We start from the raw sequence: 22,321 nt of genomic DNA, 5'->3' as shown, positions 1-22,321 counted from the left end.
AGGTTAGGGCGTTCCACTTTAGCAATGTGAAAATAAGCCTTACCTACAAATGGGTTGGGTAGGAAATAACAACTGCTTAAAAGCTTCCTGTTCAAATCCCGACACTGGAAGCCCGACAGCAGAAAGTCCAGACGCCGGCTGGTAAGTATAGTTAACCCTCCCCTCTCCCCCCCTAACCCTCCCCTTGGGGTGCCTAACCCTAAGTCCCCCCCTGTGGTGCCTAACCCTAACCCCCCTCCCCTTCCCCTAAACCTAACTCTCCCGGGGGTGCTTATCCCTAACCTCCCCCCAGTGGTGCCTAACCCTAGCCCCCCCTCCCTTCCCCTAGCCTAACCTTAACCCTCCCGGGGGTGGTGCCTAACCCTAAGTTCCCCCAGGAGTGCCTAAACCTATCCCTCTCCCCCCGTGGCTAACAGCTCCCTGCGCCCGGCTTACCTATGTTCGATATGCCGGCCGGCGGGATTTGGTGTGGGGCTAATGATAGGCATCGGTATTTAGACACCTATCTTTAGTCCCATGCCGGGCTTTCAGTGTCAGGATTCTGGCAGTCGGCATTCCAACCACTGGCATCCTGACTACATCTCCCTTCAAATAACCAGAAACATGGATCTTCAGGTGCATTTGAAACACTTTTTGACACTGTGCAATGAATTGAGCTCTAGCTCCATCATATGTCATCATCAATAGTTCAGGATCTTGATTTGTAACAGGCATGGCAGGACCCATTGGTGCTCCAGCTACTTCATCCTAGGGAGAAATGCATCACAGCTTGGAGAGAGATAAAGTGGAGAAGGATAAAGTACCAACTAATCAATTTCTAACTTTCTGTTTCAAATACAGCCTGTAAAATTACAATTTACAGAATGAAAGGTCTCTCTCCATTTTATCTCTCTCCAAGGTTTGATACATTTCCCCCTGTATCACATGCAATGCATCTATGCTTGTTTGCATAACTGTCAATTTCACTTGCAGAATTTGAATAGCCTGGACTAGATGTAATGACAGAATTTGAATAGCCTGGACTAGAGCCACTTTCATGTAATGAGCTCATGCAGAGTCCATTGCGTCTAGGTGATTGCGTCATGTGAATAGGATAGAGATAATACCTTACAAATCAGAGTAGAACCTTAATGGCAGAAACTCTAGGATGCCTGGAGCAAATAGATAATGTAGAAAAGAGAGATGGCATAAAAACAAGAATTCATTAATTTAGTAACCGATAATTCAAATGATTGACAGTTAGTGGTATTAGCGAGCAGAATAAATTAGCAGGATTATGTGGAAAAGGCAAGAAGCATGCTCTAATATAATTCTGGGTCTGGTACACTCCTAAGTAGCAATTGCAAATGTCAGCCAAAAACACAAAATAGCCCCATGTGTTTGCCCTCTAATTCATTCCACTAATGATCTGGTCAAAGAAAGATTTACCTATAAACGTCTTCATGGCTGTACCATGGCTGCTGCTGGACTATGAGAAATGCATATGTCTGCATGGCTATCGTAAACAGAACATTGTAGACCACAGAAAAAAGCATAGATGGAGAAATCAGTTGGCCTGGTGGTCTGTATGGTGCGAGTTTATGGTACGCAGGTGTGGAGCTCACTGTAAGAGAAGATGATACAAGCAATGATTGGCAACTTTGTATACTGTACATAGAGGGTCTCATGATAAGTTGTTCAGAATTTGCATCTATTGCATCCTGAAGATAGAAAAGTTTTGCTAAGCTTCATGAGCTGGTCATATACACAAGACGTGCCCAGCTTAGCATGGGTTTCATAAGCGCCTCCCTAACTCCTGGAGAACACAGTATCATATGCACCTGGTTTATGCCAGGAGATGTGGTTTGACAGCAGTAGTAAATGTTAAAAAAAATACAGTACATAATTCATACACAATACAGTACATGTCCGGATAGTGGCCCTGATTCAGAGGCGCTCGCTATTTGCGAGCGCTTGTTCTGAATCGGGGCGGGCCATTTTTTTTTTTCCCCGACCTCCCACTAAGCTGTGGGTGACCACCCACATCTTTAGTGGGTGGCTTGGCAATGGTTGCGATTATCGCGACCATTGGGCTTGCAAAGGGACCCTTGTGGTAGGGTCTCAGGTCTCGCAAGCTCGAGTGGACTTCCTGCTCTAATAGAGCAGGAAGTCCACCTCTGACATGAGTGAGTGATGTCAGTGGGGCCGCCCACAAATGGCAGGCGATCATTCGGGAACGCCCCCGTTTGTCCAGCCACCCTCCTACCCGCCTACAAAACGGGGCGAGCTGTCAATCAACATTGACAGCCGCCCCGTCTTGTAGTGAGCCCTGCAGCGAGTGAAGTTCTCACTCGCTCCGGGGCTCACGAGTGCGCACTAGGGCACCATCGACCCACTTGAGAGCGCTATGCACTCGCGAGCGGGTCTGAATCAGGCCCTATGTCATTATTAACTAATAAAGTTACATTCACCATGTCAAAGGAAATTAAAAAAAGAGGCAAAGACAACATTTTTATAGCTGTAAGTTTAAATCAATACACACATCTGTCACCTTTTCCTTTAAAGGATCAAATAGGAATATGTTTAATCACCAGATGTTATAACTATGATAATGTGAATAGATCACAGCACTAGCATTAGGGAATTAGGCACAACCAGCCAATAAGAAACAGGCATTATATGTCATCATCATTGTTCCTCTTTTGCACCAGGTCGAGCACCTACAAATGATCCACCCCCAAAAAGGCACATATGTGTCTGTCTTGTGGTCAGCATGGGATGCATTTGGTGCGAATACGCCCCTACTGTACTTAGGCCAGAATTATAGTACACATCTGCGCAAAGGATTGTAAGTGCACAGTGCGTTTCATTCAGCACAGATAAGAATATCTGATGCACATCCACAGTGAAAAAAGTTCATTTTGCAGTGAAAGCAAATTGCATTTACATATCTACGACATACCCCATAGTGCATACTTGCCTACTCCCCCAGAAGTTGCAGGAGGCTCCCAATTTTTCGGGTAGCCCCCCAAACCCACGGAAGAATAGGCAGATCTCCCTCATCCCGCCCACTTCCTAGGATGTGGAGATTGTAAGGGGAATTTGTGGGTCCGTAAGGAGGGGGCAGGGCTAAAATTATACAAATCACGTCATTTAGCCCCACCCCCCTCACCGACCCACGAATCGTAGCCTTTTCCTGTGAAGGGGCGCTGCCTAATGATATTTACAGTCCAGCCCCGCCCCCAAACCTGTCACCTTCCCGGAGAGGAGATTTGTAAAGTCGGTAAGTATGCCATAGTGTACATTAATAGAACTTTTCAGGTGACATATATCAGTTCTGTGCCACATATACTATAATATATATATAAATATAATATATGCCACATATAATATAATAATAAATTCACAATTTCTTGCATGTATCATTCTTTGCTGCTCTTTTCCTGTAGGTCTTAAATGGGATTTATATCCGGAAATTCTGTCAGTCATCCATTAAAATGAATTATCTTTAATAAATGCTTTTTTTTGGTGGTAACAGTTTTACTCACTTGTTAAGAAAATGACAAACATAATTGCGAAATCATGGACCAGAAATTGATTATTCCCAAAGATGTTTCGTTGCTGGAAGACACAGAACAAGGTTTTTACTCATTGCAGAATAAGCTCTCTTAACATTTACAGAATGAAAGGTATTGGGCCTGATTCAGAGACGTACACTAATGCCGCAACCAATGATATTCATACAGAGATGCCCACTAGCTTACGTGTGGCATCTTTATTACATGCACCTCTGATTCTAGCCTAGGGTCAGCAGGGTCAGTACTTCCACTAAGTAACTTAATGCAGTCACCCGAGGTGCCGAGGTTTAGATGTCACATACAGTAAAACACTGAATGACAATGTTACTTATTCAGTGACATAGACATAATTCATACTGTACTAGGTGCAGGTCTAGGTCACTGACAAGGAAGTACAGCAGCCAGCAGCTTCTTAAATGTGAAGCTAATACTGAACCTCTATGGCACTGTGCTTTGATGTCACAGTCCAGCGACACACTCCACGTCATGGTAAATAGTTGGGCTGGAGCTAGGGGAATAGGGGATGAAGGGGACACCTGGGGGGATAGGGGCAAGCCTAGCTTATCCTAGGCACTTCCACTGATCATGATAGATAAAAAAATATTATTCCTACCAGCACTACATGATTGCAGTGAAAGAAAATATCATGATAAATTTAGAGAAAAAAATAACAAAAAAGCTTTACCCAGTATAGCAGCAATGTATTGATATATTCAATTAATCCAAACATAGCCATGTATTTGAACATGCAGAAAGATGTGACAAGGGCAGCTCGTCCTTCCCTGTTAAAAATAGATAAATACAATCTAGTGTTACAACTTTTAAATCATTATTATAATTTTTAATTCTGTCTGTTTCTAACAACAACAAAAAACATTTCAGGTGCTCAGTATATCACCAGAAACCCACACTGTCACACAAATCTAGAAATTAAAGACAACACTAATTGATCTGGTCCAAATAATTTTATAAAATTATATATATATATATATATATATATATATATATATATGTATATACATATACATAAAAAAAACAGTTGTATACAAACTTTAGGCTTGATGGAGAATTACCAGAAATTGAGGTTTATTCCAAAGAAGTGTACGTACATGGAAAAAATATGCATATTCACCTGTATGCGGAGTTCTATGCATCTTGCGATGTGACCACCTGTGGTTTGCTACTAGTCAACATCACCATCTATCATATATTATGTACAAAAGATACATTTCCAAATTGCTGTATTTTTTGCTTACATCCAACAATTATAGCCTGCATTTGCTTCAACATGCCCCCAATGAGCCTGTGTGAGAATGCTCCATTACAGCTAGAGATGTGCAGTTCGGTTTTCCTGAAAAATGAACACACCCGAACTTAGGGGTTCCGAGTCAAATCGAGTCCTGCCTCAGATCACTTTTGGGGTTCCGAGCAGAACCGAGATCCGGCTTGAGTCTGCTGTCAGTTCGGAACTCGGATTTAAAAAGCAAATCTCAGCTTTGGATTGCATGTAAATTGGTCCAAATTACATGATTTTAGATGTTTTTATCAATTTTAAAGCAATCCAAAACCAAAACTGAATGTGAACCAAAACACTTGAGGATGGTTTTGACAAAACCATAACATTTGAGTTTAGTTTTGCCAAAACCCAAACCATAATATGTGGGTCCACGCTCATCTCTAATTAGCCCAGTTGTTCTGTCGGAATCGGTATGAAATACCACTGGCCGCACGGTTCGATTCCCGGCAGCGGAAGCCCGACAGCGCTGGAAATCCCGATCGTCGCTAAGGTAAGTATAAATTAACCTAACCCCATAACCCTAACCCTTCTTAGGGGTGCCTAACCCTATCCTCCCCCCCAAGTTCCTAACCCTAATCCGCCCTCTAAGTGCCTAACCCTAACCCCCCCCTTCCCCGCTGCCTAAACCTAAGTCCCCCGGGGGGGTGCCTAACCCTAACCCTCCCGGGGGGGTGCCTAACCCTGTCCCCCCCGGGTGCCCTAAACCTAATCCTCCCCCACCTGCGGCTGTTCGCTCGCGGCACCCGGCTTCCCTCCGATCGGGATTCCGGGCGCCGGTCTCCCGGCGTCAGGGAAATGACAGGCGTCTAGATATAGATGCCGGTCATTTATACCACGCCGGGATAAAGCAGTCGGGAAGCCGGCTGTCGGGATTCCGGCAGTCGGCTTCCCGATTGTATACCGTTCTGTCATTGTATCACCCACAGTTGTAAGCACAGTGCAAATTAAGGCAATCTAAACTTCACAAATATAACTACAACAAAAGAAGCATATGCACATTCCATTAAACTTAAACATTATATAAACCATCATATGCATACACTAATGCAATGAAATATGGATCTAATATAGAGTACTGACACAGTAAAACTTCTCCTGTAGATATGATGAAAATAAGGAACCTACTGTACCTGAAGGGGGATTTTTGAGCACTTTAAAGTATCACAAGGATCTGAACAGTTGAAGTCAGCCACTGGTATTAGACAATATACAGTTCTTGGGAAATATTTACACCTCTGAAGAAGTCATTACCATAGCAACAAAATGTGTTAGGGACTGTTTGTGTTTCTCACATTACTCCACATAGAATTAAGATTATTCTTGTGTACAAGAACTGTTCATTCTCTGATTTCAATGTCTGAGATCACGGACTAGATAGTGAAGACATTCATGTAAGTATTTGTTTGCTAAGTCTTCAACACTTTAGTCTTTTGTCAAAGAATGTATGGCTATGTTTGTTTAGCAAAAACCAGTTCCATATCTGTTTATCTTTAAATGTAATGATTCCCCTGGTTTATTTTTTGAATAGTATAAAGAAGGTTAAACCAGTATACAATACGTTTTTGCAGAAAATATATTAAACATGTAGGTTTTGCCTACTGTGCTTATTATTTGTTGAAAATAAAAAGATCCTTTTCACAATAAAGTATGTGTATGTCAATCCATGTATTGTACCACCACCTGCCTGAAATGACACAAGTCAGGATGGACCCATAGAAGAATGTTGTTTACATAAAACTCTAACCCTACCATCTGTATGTCACATGGGTCAATATATGCTGCCACTTTTTTAAATAAAAAACACTATTTGTTCCATACAGATATGCTGCAGTAGATCCTTCCCATTACAGCAGGATAGGTAGAGGACCTGTGAGAGAAACAGACAGAGGGAAGCAGGGTGGGACAGAGCAGGGGAAGAGAAATGAGGAGGCAGGGGCTGGATGGGGGCGGACAGTTGTGACCCACAATCCATGAATACCTCCACTTTTGTGTGCACATTACTGACCAGTGGCGGTACACACATCTTATCCTGCTTGTGCTACGCTAAACAATGCTGGGAGGTGAGACATAGGGTGTTATAAATGCCTTATTTGTTAGGATCCTATAAACTGACTAAAAGTGAATCAAAAGTCTTTCCTGCTATAATATCTTTACTAGGACTTTCTTAGGTCGAAAAAGTCTCACTATATGCATGTATGGCCCTGAAATCTCAGTTATTCTAAAAATGGAAGAGTTGCGTCTTTGCTGAATCCTGAAGTTTTCTGATGTGATCCTTCTGCCCATGTCAAAAACAAGCAAACTCGCACATGTATAGTATCTATGGGATAATCTCCAGCACAAAACAAAGTGGCAATCTAACACCCCCAATAAAAGGTACCAGAAGACCACCATCAAATTAACAGTTACTAGAAACAGCTTCTCTGGATCATTGTTCCTGTTTAACTCTCCTTCTGATTGTTTATTCGTGTTTGACCTTTTCCATCTGGACAAATACCTCACTGTGACTCTTTTACTCTTGACACGTGGCTTTCAAAGATTACCTCTATGGCTCCTAAACTCTGGCTACCATTTGTACAGTCCTACCAGCTGTTGGTGAACATTCCATTTCTAGAATCCATGCTTGTATATACTAGTACTAGGACTGTTGATGTAACTATTGTTTTAAACTGTTACTATGTAAGCTCCTGAAAGTGGAATTCACTGGTTAATATTTTGTCATATATTATAAAGTATTTAAGTCCTTACAACTCCCCATGACACACCATCCACTCACCTCTGTGGTAAGTAGTACAAATAGTCCTGTAGGAACAAATCTGTAGTGACTTATCCCACCCTCACCTCTGCAGTAAAATATCTATCACCTTTATAGTGAAACATTTCTCCATCTCTGTAGTAATGCTTGTTCCTCCTCCACCCCTGTAGCAACATATTCCCCTTCATAAACTTAGCTGTCCTCCCACGCTCCCCAGGTAGCGAGACTAGTCAGAAGGTTCACCAGTTGTACAGGGAAAGTCTGGTAACAAATCAGAGTACAGATCATTCAATATAATTTGCTGCCAGACTAATTTCCCTCATGGATGGGTATCAGCTACAGGGGCAGCATCTAGGGTGTCCCTGTATCTGTCCTGCTTCCCAACAGCCATGGTTGCATCACCGGTTCAGAGGGGATGCGGCCGCCGGTCACAATCCCGACTGCAGAATGCTGGCAAAGGTTTTATGATAGGCGTCGAAATACCGATGCGTATCATAATCCTGAAGCCAGAATCCAGGACAACACACATGCCCGAACGAGGTAAGTCCGGGCCACCCATTCTGTTAGCCGTGGGGGGTAGATGGTTAGGTTTAGGGCAGTTAGCGGGGTTAGCATTAGGTTTTGAGGCAGGGAGGTTAGGGTTAGGCACCCCTAGGGCGGAGGGTTAGAGTTAGGCACCCCCAGGGAGAGGTTAGGGTTAGGCACCCCCCCGGGAGGGTTAGGTTTAGGAAACAGTAAGTGGGGGTTAGGGTTAGGTACCCCCGGGGGGAGGTTAGGGTTTGGCACCATCCCAGGAGTTAAGGGTTAGGCACCCCTAAGGGATGGTTAGGGTTAGGGGGGAGAGGGGAGGGTTAGATCACTTACCTGCCGCTGTCGGAATTTTCTGCTGTCGGGCTCATGCTGCCGGCATTTCAATCCCATTCCGTTTAGAGCAGGGATGGGGAACCTTTTTTCTGCTGAGGGCCATTTTGATATATATAACATTATTTTTGGTCCTGGTGCAGGCCACGCCCCTCCGTGTGATGTCACACAGGGGTGGAGCCACAATTGCTGGTGATTAAAGCAATGATCCTATCCCCTCCCGCCTCCTCCGCTTCCTCTCTCTCTCTGCCTGTTCCCATCTTGACCACCTCATTAACCTCTCCCTCTCATCAGGCACTGTTCCTTCTGCATTCAAACATGCCCTTGTCTCCCCCATTCTTAAAAAACCTACCCTTGATCCTAACCTTCTTTCTAACTACCGACCCATCTCTCTCCTCCCTTTTGCCTCCAAACTCCTTGAGCGGATTGTCTACAACCGCCTTACCACTTTTATTTCCTCCCACTCCCTCCTTGACCCTATTCAGTCTGGCTTCCGTTCTCTCCACTCCACTGAAACTGCCCTCACAAAAGTCAGCAATGACCTCCTTGCTGCCAAATCCCAAGGCCACTACTCTCTTCTCATTCTTCTTGATCTCTCTGCTGCTTTTGACACTGTGGACCATCCTCTCCTGCTGAATATCCTTCACTCCCTTGGTCTACGAGAAACTGCCCTCTCCTGGCTGTCATCCTACCTCTCAGACCGATCTTTCCCAGTTTCCTCTCACGACTCCTCTTCCCCCCCACAGCCTCTTACAGTAGGTGTTCCCCAAGGTTCTGTTCTTGGTCCTCTCCTATTCTCCCTCTATACTTCCTCTCTAGGTGAACTCATCAGCTCTTTTGACCTCCATTATCATCTCTATGCTGATGATACTCAAATCTACCTTTCCTCCCCTGATCTCTCCCCCTCTCTTCTGACTCGTATCTCCAACTGTCTCTCTGCTGTCTCTTCCTGGACGTCCCAGTGGTTTCTTAAACTCAATATGTCTAAGACAGAGCTGATCATCTTCCCACCCTCCCACATCACCTCACTTCCCACTATTTCTTTATCAATTGATGGAATAACTATCTCATCTAGTCCCAAGGTGCGCTGTCTTGGAGTTATCCTGGACTCATCCCTCTCCTTCAAACCACATATCCAGAACCTTTCACAGTCCTGTCATTTCCATCTCAAAAATATTTCTAAGATCAGACCCTATCTCACCCAGGATGCTACTAAAACCCTCATACACTCACTGGTCATCTCCAGATTGGACTATTGTAACCTAATCCTATCTGGCCTCCCCAAATCCCATCTCTCTCCTCTCCAGTCTATCCTTAATGCTGCTGCATGGCTTATCTTCCTCTCTACATCTGCCTCCCCCCTCCTACAAGCTCTCCACTGGCTCCCCTTCCCTTTTAGAACCCAATTTAAGGTTCTCACGCTCACTCACAAAGCCCTCACCCAATCTTCTCCCATATACATCTCTGATCTCATCTCCCTTCACGCTCCTCTCCGCCCTCTTCACTCAACTAATGCACGCCGCCTTTCATGCCAGCTGATTACTTCCTCCCACTCCCGCCTCCAAGATTTTGCCCGCACTGCTCCCCACCTCTGGAACTCTCTCCCACTCCCCATCAGACTCTCCACCTGTTTGCAATCCTTCAAACGGGCTCTCAAGACCCACTACTTCATCAAAGCCTTCCAGCTATCATTCTAACTCCTTGCTACATGCTCCTTCGTCTCCATCTGTGTCAACCCAGTTTGTCTTCCCCCACCTTTTTAGAATGTAAGCTCTCACGAGCAGGGCCATCTACCCTCTTGTGCTTCTCCTTACTATAGTGTCATTTACTTCTTACTCACCACTAGGGCACCTAACACTTGGTTGCTTATGCTCTGTTGCTTATCTGGGTGATATGGTCGCTAATGTAGCAATATATATTATCCATGTCCTGTATTGTATTGTTCTGTAAGTCACTTGTATACAATTTGTTTTTGTACTTTGTAAGGCGCTGCGGAACACTTGTGGCGCCATATAAATAAATGATAATAATAATAATAATAATAATGTTCAAGATGCTCCGGGGAGCTGTAAGGGCAGCAGTGTGACAGTCTGAAGTGTTCTAAGGACACTCCAGGCAGCGCTGCTGCATACATTCTGGCTGCAGGGTGCTGTTCTAGGCACCCTACTAACCAGATGAGGCTACCAGAAAAAAGCTCAGAGGGCCAGACCAATTGATTCCGCGGGCCTTATACGGTCCTCGGGCCTGAGGTTCCCCATCCCTGGTTTAGAGGCACTAAAGTTTGCAGTGAGAACCAGAGTGCCATCAATAGTTGCTTTCAAACAACAGCAATATTCTCACAGCTAAAGTATTTAGTATTTGAATACCCTATTTTATATTCTTTCCTAGCTTTTACAGAATATAATAGAAAATAAATGTATATTATAATTTATGATGGTCACATTTTCTAAGTTTATCAGTGCCATGTTCTGACACAAACATTGTAATCTAAAATAAGATGTAAAAAGAATTGTGATCTAAATAAATATGTGTTGTATAGTGTGTTGAGGAATGCCTACAATTGCTGGGTGTGTTTACTGTAGGTGAAACATTGCTTACTTGAGTAAATCTGGCACACACTGAATATTTGTGACGTGTGAATTAAATGGTGCAGCCACAGAGGCCTCTTGTACGGACAATGAAATCCCAGCATTGGCCATCTTCAGAGCCTGAAAAAAAAATTTCATGATTATTTATGTGCTAAGTGACATAGGGGTCTATTCATTATGTTAATTATCAGGGTCCGAGCTCGAACCCCGATAATTAACACACTAACTCGTCGCGAGCGCAGGAGCAATTCATCATTGCTCCGGTGTGGAGACAGCTTATCTGAAAATTAGCTATCTCCCTGAAGCAGATTCACTGCTCCTTTCGGAGCAGTGAAACTTAGTACTGCCCTGGTATCCAGTGGATGGAACCGGACAGGGGCGAAGGGATCCGAAAGGGTGAGCGCCGAGTGCGAGAGCAAATGCCATCTGAAGATGGCGAATGCTCCCGCAGTCAAGCTCCAAAAATAATGTATTTTCGGAGCTTGAAGAATTTCTGTCCCCATACTAGTGTATGGGTCCCCATACTAGTGTATGGGGACAGCAGGCCACATCGAAAGAGAAAGGAAAGCAGGAGATTCAGTATCTGTGATATCTCCTGCATTACCTTTTCGATGAATGACCCCAAAACTTAATTTTTACAAAAGCAAGTGAAAATGTTCATTTTAACCTGCTTTTGTAGAAATTAAGTGATAATGAATAGACCCCATAAAAAAACAATAAAGAGGACAATGTACAAGGATGCAACCTTATTTCAAAGTAATATTTAAAAAATAAATATAATACATATAATATCTGATACATACTGTATATAAAGTAGACAATAATATTCCTGTAGCTCCCAAGAATAAGATGCTGAAACTTTAAAAAAACAAAAACAAACAAGGAGCACTGGCACTATTATTGTAACAAATAAATACATTTGATTTTATTAAAACATAAGGTAAACAAATAAGACAGAATTCTGAGCTAAATATACACTGACATATGTAACACAATTAGATATAGATTCACTATGGTAGTTAATTGCTATGTTTCCTTAGAATAATGCTGTCACATACAGTACTGTAAGCCATAAACATCACATGCAGATGCTACTGTCCAGAGTGTAATACCTATGTATTCAACAGGTTGGGTATGAAATACCAGCAGTCGAGATGCCTTCTGTCAAAATGCCCACAGCGGCATCCCAATAGGGGTCGGGTAAGTATACTAACCCTCCCCTTTTGTCCCCCTAACCCTCCCTTCTTGGTGTCTAAACTTAACCCTCCCCACCACGCACCCTAACCCCAACCGTCTCCATTAGTGCCTAAACCTAACTCTCCCCCCTTGGTACCTAAACCTAACTGTCCCCCCTTAGTGCCTAACCCCAAACCCCCAGTGGTGGCTAACCCTAACCTCCCCCCCAAAGCCTAACCCTAACCCCATGTGGTGCCTAAACCTATGCCCCCCCCAGCTAACAGCTATGACGCCCTGGTTTACCTTCAATTGGGATGCCGTCTGTTGGATTTCCTGCATCATTATATAGGCTGGTGTTGGTATTCAGCTTCCTATGTTTAGTCCCGGGTTGGGATTCTGGTGCTGGGATTTAAACAGACGGCATCCCGGCTGTCGGTATTATAACTACATCCTGTATTCAACAATATGGTGCTGCATTAAAATACATTGTGTATGAACCAACGTAGTAAGAAAGCAGAAGTTTGTTATTTCTTTGTTTAGGTCAGGTTAGTTAGTAATTTAAACTTGTAGTATATGAAGTCCTTCCATACATGCACTATACTTGTTCACCTACTACAACGTTGGCATCATGAGAAGTGAACTCACATGACTTCACCTTGCTGGCAGAGCACTTTGTTTTTGTTTTCAGACTCCCCAATAATTAGAAGGAGACACCATTGCTGTAGGAAGTGAACGTATACAATGCTACCAATGCCAATGGGAATATTATTTTCACCTATTAACCATGTAGCCAAACCTGCCTTACTCAATACTGCTTCCCTCCTTGGATTTATTAATAATAATAACTATGATAATATTATATCATATTAGAGATGTGCATGTTCGATTCCCATAGAACCGACAACAACCGAATTTATGGGTTGTGAGTCGAACCTAGTCAGAGTTAGGAATCACTTTGGGGTACCAAGTCTAACTGAGTCCCGGTTTGGATCTTCCCACAGTTCTGAACTCAGATTTTAAAACTGAACTCTGGTTTTGGATTGTATGTTAACAGGTCAAAAGGAATTTTAGTGGTACACACAGATATATTGTGTGTACTCATGTGCAGATAGGTGCTATGATATATCGATGATATATCACCTAGTGTGTAGCCAACGTTAGATTTGAGAGGGGTGAGTCCAAACCAAAATGTCAATAGCAGGGTAAAAATTAGAGATGAGCAGTTCGGATTTGCTAAAAATTAAATTTCAGCGTTCCAAGACGTACCGAGTCCTGGTTCGGATCACTTTGGGATTCCGAAAACGTACTGAGTACTGGTTCAGATCACTTTGGGGTTCTGAGATGTATTGAGTCCCGGTTCACATCACTTTGGGGTTCCGAAAAGAACAGAGTCCTGACTCAAGTCTTCTTGCCAAGTTTGGAACTTACAGTAGATCTTAAAAATGGATCTTGCGTGTTTTGGATTGCATGTATGTCCCTCCCTAGTGATTTCAGATGCCATTTCACACAGGAGAGTGTATGGAGAGGGTCTGGGCTTTAGTTCATGCTGCAATACTACATTATCGTCGTCATTAGAGAGGGTTGTAGGCAGATGGAGTGGATGGGAAGCATGTAAGAGGCTGCAGGCATCTTTGTCACTGTGCATGTTTGTTTGTCAGATACTAACTAGCACCTATAATCCAGTGCAAACAGGCTCTTGTGTGTTTGTTAGAAGTGAACTTGAAGTGAGCTGTACTTACAATTGTTTTCATTGATGTGTTATATTTTAAACTGCCGCGTGTTTGTGCCGCTGCTCTGTCGCTTTGTTTAGCTAGCCAACTCGCTGCAGCTTTTGCCCAATATACTGTAGGTGAAAACACTATTGTGAGCTGTGAGGTGGTCAAAATTGACTGTAAGTAACTGGAAATGAATGTTATTAATGTTAATAATACCATAGGTAAAAAAAACAGGTCCAAGTTACATGATTTTAGCTGTTTTTTCAAGAAATCCAAATCCAAAAGAAAAACCAAAACACTTGAGGATGGTTTTGCCAAACGAAAACACAATGATGATGTTAAAACCAAAACCAAACATGGGGGTCTGCGCACATCTCTAGTAAAAAATAATGCTGTCCAGTGTTTTTGGGCTGCATGCAAAAGCAGCCAGTAGTTTCCCTGCATGCAAAAAATAAAAAATGTGCACCTTTTCATTACAGCATGGTTTTTCCAGGTGCATAGTTACTGTACTTGCACTTTTTTGCTTTACTGCCACCTCACAATCAGGCCCAAAGCCCCTCACATGACATGACCAATGACTGTCTTCATACAACTTCTTCTGGTAGCTATGGAATATATTTTACTCTGTACAATGCATTATGCATTTCCTTGGTTAATAGAGTTGTGTATGTCTCTCCACCTCCCATCCCCTAACCACAACCACACTTCCCACGATTCCGAGAGGGAGAAGTAAAATGTGTCATATTCAGAGGGCATGTTGAATCGTATCATCGCAGCCCATCTCCTGGCTACTCAATGCTGCCATTGAGCAGTGAGGTGTGACGGAACCAATATAACAAATCATATAACCAGTGAGGCTGGTGTACTGGTTTGGGAGAGCATTCTGAAATGTATGAGCTTCCAGTACATTCCGGAAGAGAAGACATGCACGCATCCAAACAAAATGTTACCTGCAGATATAGCTGCAGTTAACAAATTAGCAAGCATAGCTGTCCAAAGAGTTTGCATGTGCAATTAATTGTATCCCTGTGCCGTGAAATCAGCATTATATCGCCAAAGTCTCATGACAAATACAGTAAATGCTTATATTTGGACATTGAAATCTGCTGACTTCAGTGTTGTGAAGGGTGAAGGGAGGTCATTCCTCTATTGGTCACAAAGTTTTTTTGGCAACCAGCGGAAGCGATGGAAAGGCAGGTAGCTATTAGAGCTACCATTAGGTCGCTGTATTTGTAGACATAATTAGTTAGGTGTTTCTTTTGACATTATGGCACATTGGGGTTTATTAAGATCATTATACAGTATATATTGTCTGTGAAAGTGAAAATGTAAAAAAATGTGGGACATTAACAAACACAAATATTTGTAGGACAAATCGTGAAAATTGCAGGATGCTTCTTAAAATCCAAGATTGTTATCAATTAGAAAATACTGTAGGTTATATTAATAAAAAGGACATTACTTATGGTCCATCTAAGGTAGAAATACACTGTAATGTTACATGTACTTACGGCACAGTCATTGGCTCCATCGCCACACATCCCCACATAATAGCTGGAAAACACAATTGTTCAATCACTTAATAACTTATTTTATTTATCACCATTTTAAAAATGTGTGACACAGCAATTAGTATATAACAGTAAAATAGATTATTTCTGAGCATGCAGATATGTATTACTAAAGGATATAGAATGACCCAGCACCAGACTAAAACATATAGGCAGCACCTTCATGCTGTACCTTGTCTATATACTGTAGTTACACACTGACACACACACACACACACACACACACACACACACACACACACACACACACACACACACACACACACACACAATGTGCCTTAACTGTATGAATTACTGTGTTGCAAATTGCATTCTTTTTTGCTTATGTTCTGATATATTGTTGCATGTGTGATTTAACTATCTGCTGCTCATGACATGTGTAAATCTGGATTTTGAAACTTCCACTGGTACATATGATGATTAGTATACTGGTGGTCTATTTTTACTAGAACACAGCCAAAAAGGAAGTGATATTTATTGACGAATATCAAACTGCTTCTACAACATGTTATATTTCATTACCAAGGCTAACTAAGATGACTATGATGTTAATGGAGATGCTTTAGAAATGTATTAATGTTGCCTTTTTGTACAGAAGTGTTTCCTGGTGCAGATTAATATTGAGAAATAGCTTTTGATGGTACAGTATATATGAAGCACTATTAAATCCATCTCCCTTGTCCACAGCTATATCTTTATAGAGACAATACATTGCCATCAGACGGTAATGTTCTTGATGTAATATAATTATTTCTATTTATGATTGTTGAATATTTGAATACATATTCTGAAAAAAGTTTTAAATTAACCCCAAACTATCATTTTATTTTACTAAAATACATAAAAAAGAGAGCCCCAAAAAGGAATTATCTGTCTAATTAGCTCTTGCTAATTGAATCCTTCACCATGCAGAGATGTAATGAGTATGTTAATAATATCTTTATTAGCTCATCTTATATAAATGACTAACAAACCTTCATTATGTTATTGTCATTTATTTAAAAAGGATTAAGAAGCACATGGGCCTGGGGCTAAAAATGATCAAAGCCCTATTGTGAGACTAGGAGGAGGTGTGGCCAGTGCTGCATAGGTGTGGCCAGTGCTGCGTAGGTGTGGCCAGTGCTGCGTAGGTGTGACCAGTGCTGCCTAGGTGTGACCAGTGCTGCATAGGTGTGACCAGTGCTGCATAGGTGTGACCAGTGCTGCGTAGGTGTGAATAGTGCTGTGTAGGTGTGGCCAGTGCTGTGTGGGTGTGGCCGGTGCTGTATAGGTGTGACCAGTGCTGTGTAGGTGTGACCAGTGCTGCATAGGTGTGACCAGTGCTGTGTAGGTGTGACCAGCGCTGCATAGGTGTGACCAGTACTGTGTAGGTGTGACCAGTGATGCGTGGGTGTGGCCAGTGATGCGTGGGTGTGGCCAGTGTTGTGTGAGTGTGGCCAGGGCCATGTGTTGTGTACAAATGTAAAAGTAGCAAAAATGCATTATTTTGTCAGAATAAATATACAATTTTAATACTCATGATTTATAGCTGACAGTGTGGCCATTTGGGCCGCTGGACATCATGTTGTCATAATAATGGGGATATTTTTATTTGGAGGCCTGGGGCTGTAGTCCCATATACCCCACTGTCAATATGACATATTACTTATCATGGTATATTGAGGGGTCATGATGCAAACAAGCTACATACAATGACTTGAAACAATAGATAAAGATGGCCTTAATGTGAGAGGTGTGACAAACAATTGATACATAAAGTAGTGGAATAACAATTGTGGCTGGTTCTGGGGAAGTGTTTGTGGCTACTGTAAGGCAGAAGCATTATTAGCCATCAAAATTAGAACAGCCATTGGTGACTGGAATTTCTACCAGTGGTATTGTATGGTTGGAATGTAAGGTGACAGGGGATGGTTAACCAATTATTGTAGAAATTCAGCTGCTGGAACCATGACTGTACTCCACCATTTACAATAACCAAACTTACTTACCCTGACTCTATAGGAAATGTTTGCTTTTATATTGCATGGACACTGTTGTGACTGTCTGCCCTACTGATGCCCCCATCCCTCCCCCATCTCTCGACACCTCTGCAAACTGGAAGGGCACCTAGGTATTCAAAAGTGGAGCAAAATGTACACAATGCAAAACTACAAATCATGAAAAGTACAACTTCCACTTCTTTTCAATTTTATCCCCAAATCAATGGTGATTTTATCATTAGGCACATGAGGCACATGCCAATGGGGCACCACTTGCTGGAAGTAGCACTCGGCTGCTCAGTTTATTACTGTCAGGCTTAAATTTCCCTGTAACTACAAAATAGTTTGACTGTATCAGACTGCACATCTCCTACCTGTGCACACTCCTCTCAAGATGGTCTACAGTGTGGTACAGTGAAAATATTGTAGTTATTGAGAAATGGATGGACCAATCAGCGAGGACCTGAGACTGGCCAATCAGCAGATGCCTGACCAATTATCAGAGATAAGGGGCCTATCCATTAGCAGATGTATTTCTGAGCGATGAAAGACAAAATATATCCCTTGAAAATTCCAGTGGCTGTGCTGAACGATATGTGTCTTGTACATGACAGACTTTGTTAAGCGACGAACGATGAACGATATCGCATGACATCATTCAGGGAGTGGATTTTTTTCTCTGCAGAGCTCTGTAGCTGCTGCTAATATCTTTCGTCATTCATCGTTTGCCGCATATAAACTGACGATATTGCTAATATCATACAGCTATATGCGATAATTGACCAACATGTTGGAGAGATGATGGATGCGATTTATCGGCCGCGGGAGTGCGCATCTGTCATCGTTCAGGGCCTATCCATTAGCAGATATAATGAACGATTGAACGATATATCGTTCAATCGTTCATTTTATCTGCTAATGGATAGGCCCCTATACTTCTCAAATTGGCTGGCAGATGCTGTGAGATATGTGACCCGTCCATACTCCAATAAAGATGGAAATATTTACACTAGAACTATTACAGTGTAAATAGGAACATTTTAAATATTTTGAAGTTACTGTAAATTTTAGACTGACAAACTGTCACCAGGTATCAACAACTAGTTAGAGTAATAAAACAAACATCCGGGTGCCACCTTGCTCCCAAATATCATACAATATGTGCAACTCAGCCTGATGACGACACACAGCAAAGGACAGTGCAGACACAGTAGTACACACCCAGGCCAGGACCATGATTCAATCACCATCTCTTTAAAATGTCATAAACTCATGGCTTGTTTTATTATATTATTACATTATGTTATACTAACATTCACCATATTAGGGTTATAACCTACTAATACAAATAAGCAAATAAGAGGGTGAGGGGCAGCCATTTATGTTGTGTCTAGAGACACTGTCTATCCCCTAAGTCCATCTTGTCAAATCATTATTTTTAAATAATTAATGGCTTAAATTGATCATAGGAATGAGGGGTAGTTTAGGCGGTCTTCAGTACATGTGGTTCTTTTTTTGTTGGAAAATATATATTATTTGGGCAAATAACACCTACAAAAAATTTCTCATCCAAGGTGGAAATGGAAGGTGCACCACGTTTCTCACCAAAGAGAATTCTGTTATTTGTAAATGGGTCCCTGTGTGTAAGAACAATCTGAACTGTGAATAGATCTCAGGCAAACTATTACAGGTATGGGAACCATACATCTAGAGTGTTCCAAAAACTAGAAGTCAAAAATGTAGATAATATATGTACAAAAAGAGGAATATTTGGTACACAATTTGGAAAGGTGCTATACTGCAGAATGGTTATATGAATTCTAACTAAGGTGCAGAAACACCTTACACTCTGAATATATGCAAAGCACAATAGATCACTCTCCTCCACAGTGAATCAAAATATTATATATCTAGTTTAGTTTTACTGCACTGTAGCTAGACTGGATCATGATTACCTTTCTGTACATAACCTGAGACATTTTATTTCACTATTTAGGTAAGTTAGCACTAATCACAGTAATACCTACTCAAGTTTTCGAAATTCATCTATAATAGTAGATTTCTGCCCAGGGGACATTCTTGCAAAAACTGTACCATTCATAAGTAACTGTAAAACAGTGCAACATTGGATTAAATGCAAAACACAATATGCCAATGTAATTCAAACAAAATAGCGAAAACAGCACCAATAGAGTTTGCAGACAATATTTTTACAACAGGAATTATTAGGTCTAAACAAAGAATTGCATGGTAATGAAGTCTGTATACTGTATATAATGTATGCATTGTGAAGATTTGTACATTTTTTAGAAGATAATTATTAAAAGTGTCCCTCCATAGAGTACTTTGCTTTCATGTTCAGCCCTTTTTTTTTTTTTGCATTGTCATTATCATACCCTAGGGGGCACAACCACTGAGGAAATTAGGTGGTTTCATAACAAGGAATACACACATAAAAATTAATTCCTAAAACCTGTGCTCAGGGTACACAACCTTTGCTCAAACCCTAATGCTAATGTCACCATGTTCACTATGTCGATCTGTTGTATGTTCACATTTTCAGATGTCGACACATTAGATATCAACATTTTAACCATGTTATAACTGCCAACATTCTGGTGTCAACATTATGAATGTTGACATAGTGTAAGCCGACATACTCACTGCTTATCAATGGAGTAGGTGAAGGCTACTTAATTTCTGCTGGATTGGGTTAATAGAGTTGGCAGTCTGTGCAGCTTTGACACCTGGGGGTAAATGTATTATAGCTTTGCCTCTATACCGAGGAGAAGCAGCACCACAGAGATGTATGAACATCTCATCTGCCGGAGTGGGGGAGTGAAAACTCCCCCCTCCAGCGATTCCTGCCTACTGCTGATGCGCTGTGTCTCACCTCCCGGCCAGCTCCACTGTACAGCCCTGAGCTCAGCAGCAGCCGCAGCCAGGGACAGTGCTGCCCCTGATGTGGTGGTAGGGCAGATGTCTAACTCAATAGCTGCAGCTGTGGGAACGATCAGTGCCGCTGACCATTTATACATTGCCTGGCACATCGGCGCTATCTTGTAGATAGCAGCGCCAATAATAACGGGGGCACCTATCACCTCTGGCATTTGGCACACACACCGCAGCCATGGCACATTCAGGTAAGTAGTATCTGCAGCACATAACGTGCACAGATACCGCTCAAGCACCCAGATCGGTATCATACATCTCCCCCTTGATCCGATACTGACAGTTGGGCTCAGGGGGTCCAGCAGTGACACAGAGATGGCAACAGACATTTCAGTTGAGCTCAGTGGGCAACTGAATAGATGTAACAGCAAAAACAGTTGAGCTGAGTGGGAGCAGCAGACAAGCAGAGTTGGCAGCAGCAATGACAACTGATCTCAGTGGGCGCATAGCTGAATAGAAATGGTAGTTTAGTAGTAGATAATTAAAACTGAGCTACTGTGTTGTATACTAACAGTGTCCACAAATATGTTATGCTTTGTATTTGTGAGAATAAGACTGTGTGTGGGAGGGGGAGCATGAGGTAAGGCAACGCTGAAGAGAAGGAGGTTGTGGTTGGAGAGCAGGAAAGACAAGATGTAGACACTACTAGTGCATAAACATAACTTCACTTACTTTTGGTAATAATTCATCAAAGTGTTTTTCCAGATTTTCATACGTTTTCCCACTCATTGAAAAATGATAATCACTGATCTGTTTTTTGGTGTCCATCATTTCTTCAACATTGATGGAAATATCCTGTTAACAGTAAATTATTTTATGTATTTCTTGATAATTACTATGGAATTATGATACAGTATATTCCTCAGCCAGACAGTGCCAAAGGTATGTGAGAACATTTAACAGGTATAGGGGCCTATGTATCAAAGCTTGATGAGAGATAAAATTGTGTGATATAAATCACCAACCAATCACCTTCTAAGTTACATTTTGTAGGCTGTGTTATAGTTACATAGGCCCCATAGTCTGTCACTAAAGGTACATATACATTGATATTTTAATTTAACACATGAAACTATGAGACATGTACAGTAAGAACAAGACTGATGTTATGCACTAGCTTCAGTTAAGTATTACCTGCCAATTATCTAGATCACTAAATATTTAAATATACTGTAAGCTGACCAGTAAAGAGCAACATGTACAGTATTTAAGAAGAGGCCCATTTGTCTGTAGGGTCTACTTCAATTCTCTCTTTTTCGTCTAGTATGGTGATATAGGGCCTCAAAAAATTAAGTTGCACCCCTTCCATTGCAACATGGTTTGTCCAGGAGCATATTTACTCTTTTATGTTTATTTTTTTGCTTTTCTCCTCTTATAGAGAGTTATAGTGATTTTCTAATATTTTCTCAGCATATTTCAATCAGTTTAAATCAGGACATCCCAGTTGAAAATATGATTGAATGTTACATGTATAGGAAAAGATGACATAATAACTAGCACCTAAAAGCTTTCATTAGGCCTGGACTTCCTAAACTAGTTAAATAAGATAAGTTGACAAGACCTGAAATCCTTTATCATTTTGTTCACCCTGTGGATACTCTAGAAGTTTATAGGTAACAGATGCTGGAGAACAGCCTTCGGGTCCAAGAGCTTCCACCAGAATCACTTTGCTGCAGTCAGGAATCATGCCACAGTTTTTGGCAACTGTAGTCGCTGTTTGTATATTGTCACCTAAAACCGGAGGATATAGCTGTTATCGGCATTGCATATTATGCTTCAGCTAAGTTTCATATTAGCTACTTGCTATTTTACTGGAGTTACAAAATATGTTATACATATAAGCATGTACTAGAGAAATTTAAATCTGCACTAA

The 22,321-nt window shown here is 41.7% G+C and overlaps 1 protein-coding gene across 1 annotated transcript in view; it reads right to left on the bottom strand.

Moving 5' to 3' along the window:
* LOC148508304 (putative cation-transporting ATPase 13A4) overlaps positions 1-22,321 on the bottom strand; it is a 101,992-nt gene that overhangs the window by 20,726 nt on the left and 58,945 nt on the right. The window contains exons 19-27 of the mRNA XM_088444706.1: positions 22,036-22,179; positions 21,689-21,708; positions 21,121-21,243; positions 19,524-19,603; positions 15,458-15,500; positions 11,066-11,175; positions 4,243-4,339; positions 3,528-3,600; positions 1,429-1,603 (exon numbers count right to left, since the gene is read on the bottom strand). Coding sequence (XP_088300832.1) covers positions 1,429-1,603; positions 3,528-3,600; positions 4,243-4,339; positions 11,066-11,175; positions 15,458-15,500; positions 19,524-19,603; positions 21,121-21,243; positions 21,689-21,708; positions 22,036-22,179 — 865 coding nt within the window. The remainder of the gene's footprint in view (positions 1-1,428; positions 1,604-3,527; positions 3,601-4,242; positions 4,340-11,065; positions 11,176-15,457; positions 15,501-19,523; positions 19,604-21,120; positions 21,244-21,688; positions 21,709-22,035; positions 22,180-22,321) is intronic.

This window comes from Taudactylus pleione, unplaced genomic scaffold (assembly GCF_031769625.1).
Source record: "Taudactylus pleione unplaced genomic scaffold, aTauple2 ptg000372l, whole genome shotgun sequence".
Lineage (NCBI taxonomy): Eukaryota > Metazoa > Chordata > Amphibia > Anura > Myobatrachidae > Taudactylus > Taudactylus pleione.
Note: the sequence above shows the minus strand (reverse complement) of the source record. Positions and strands in the feature narration are given on the sequence as shown.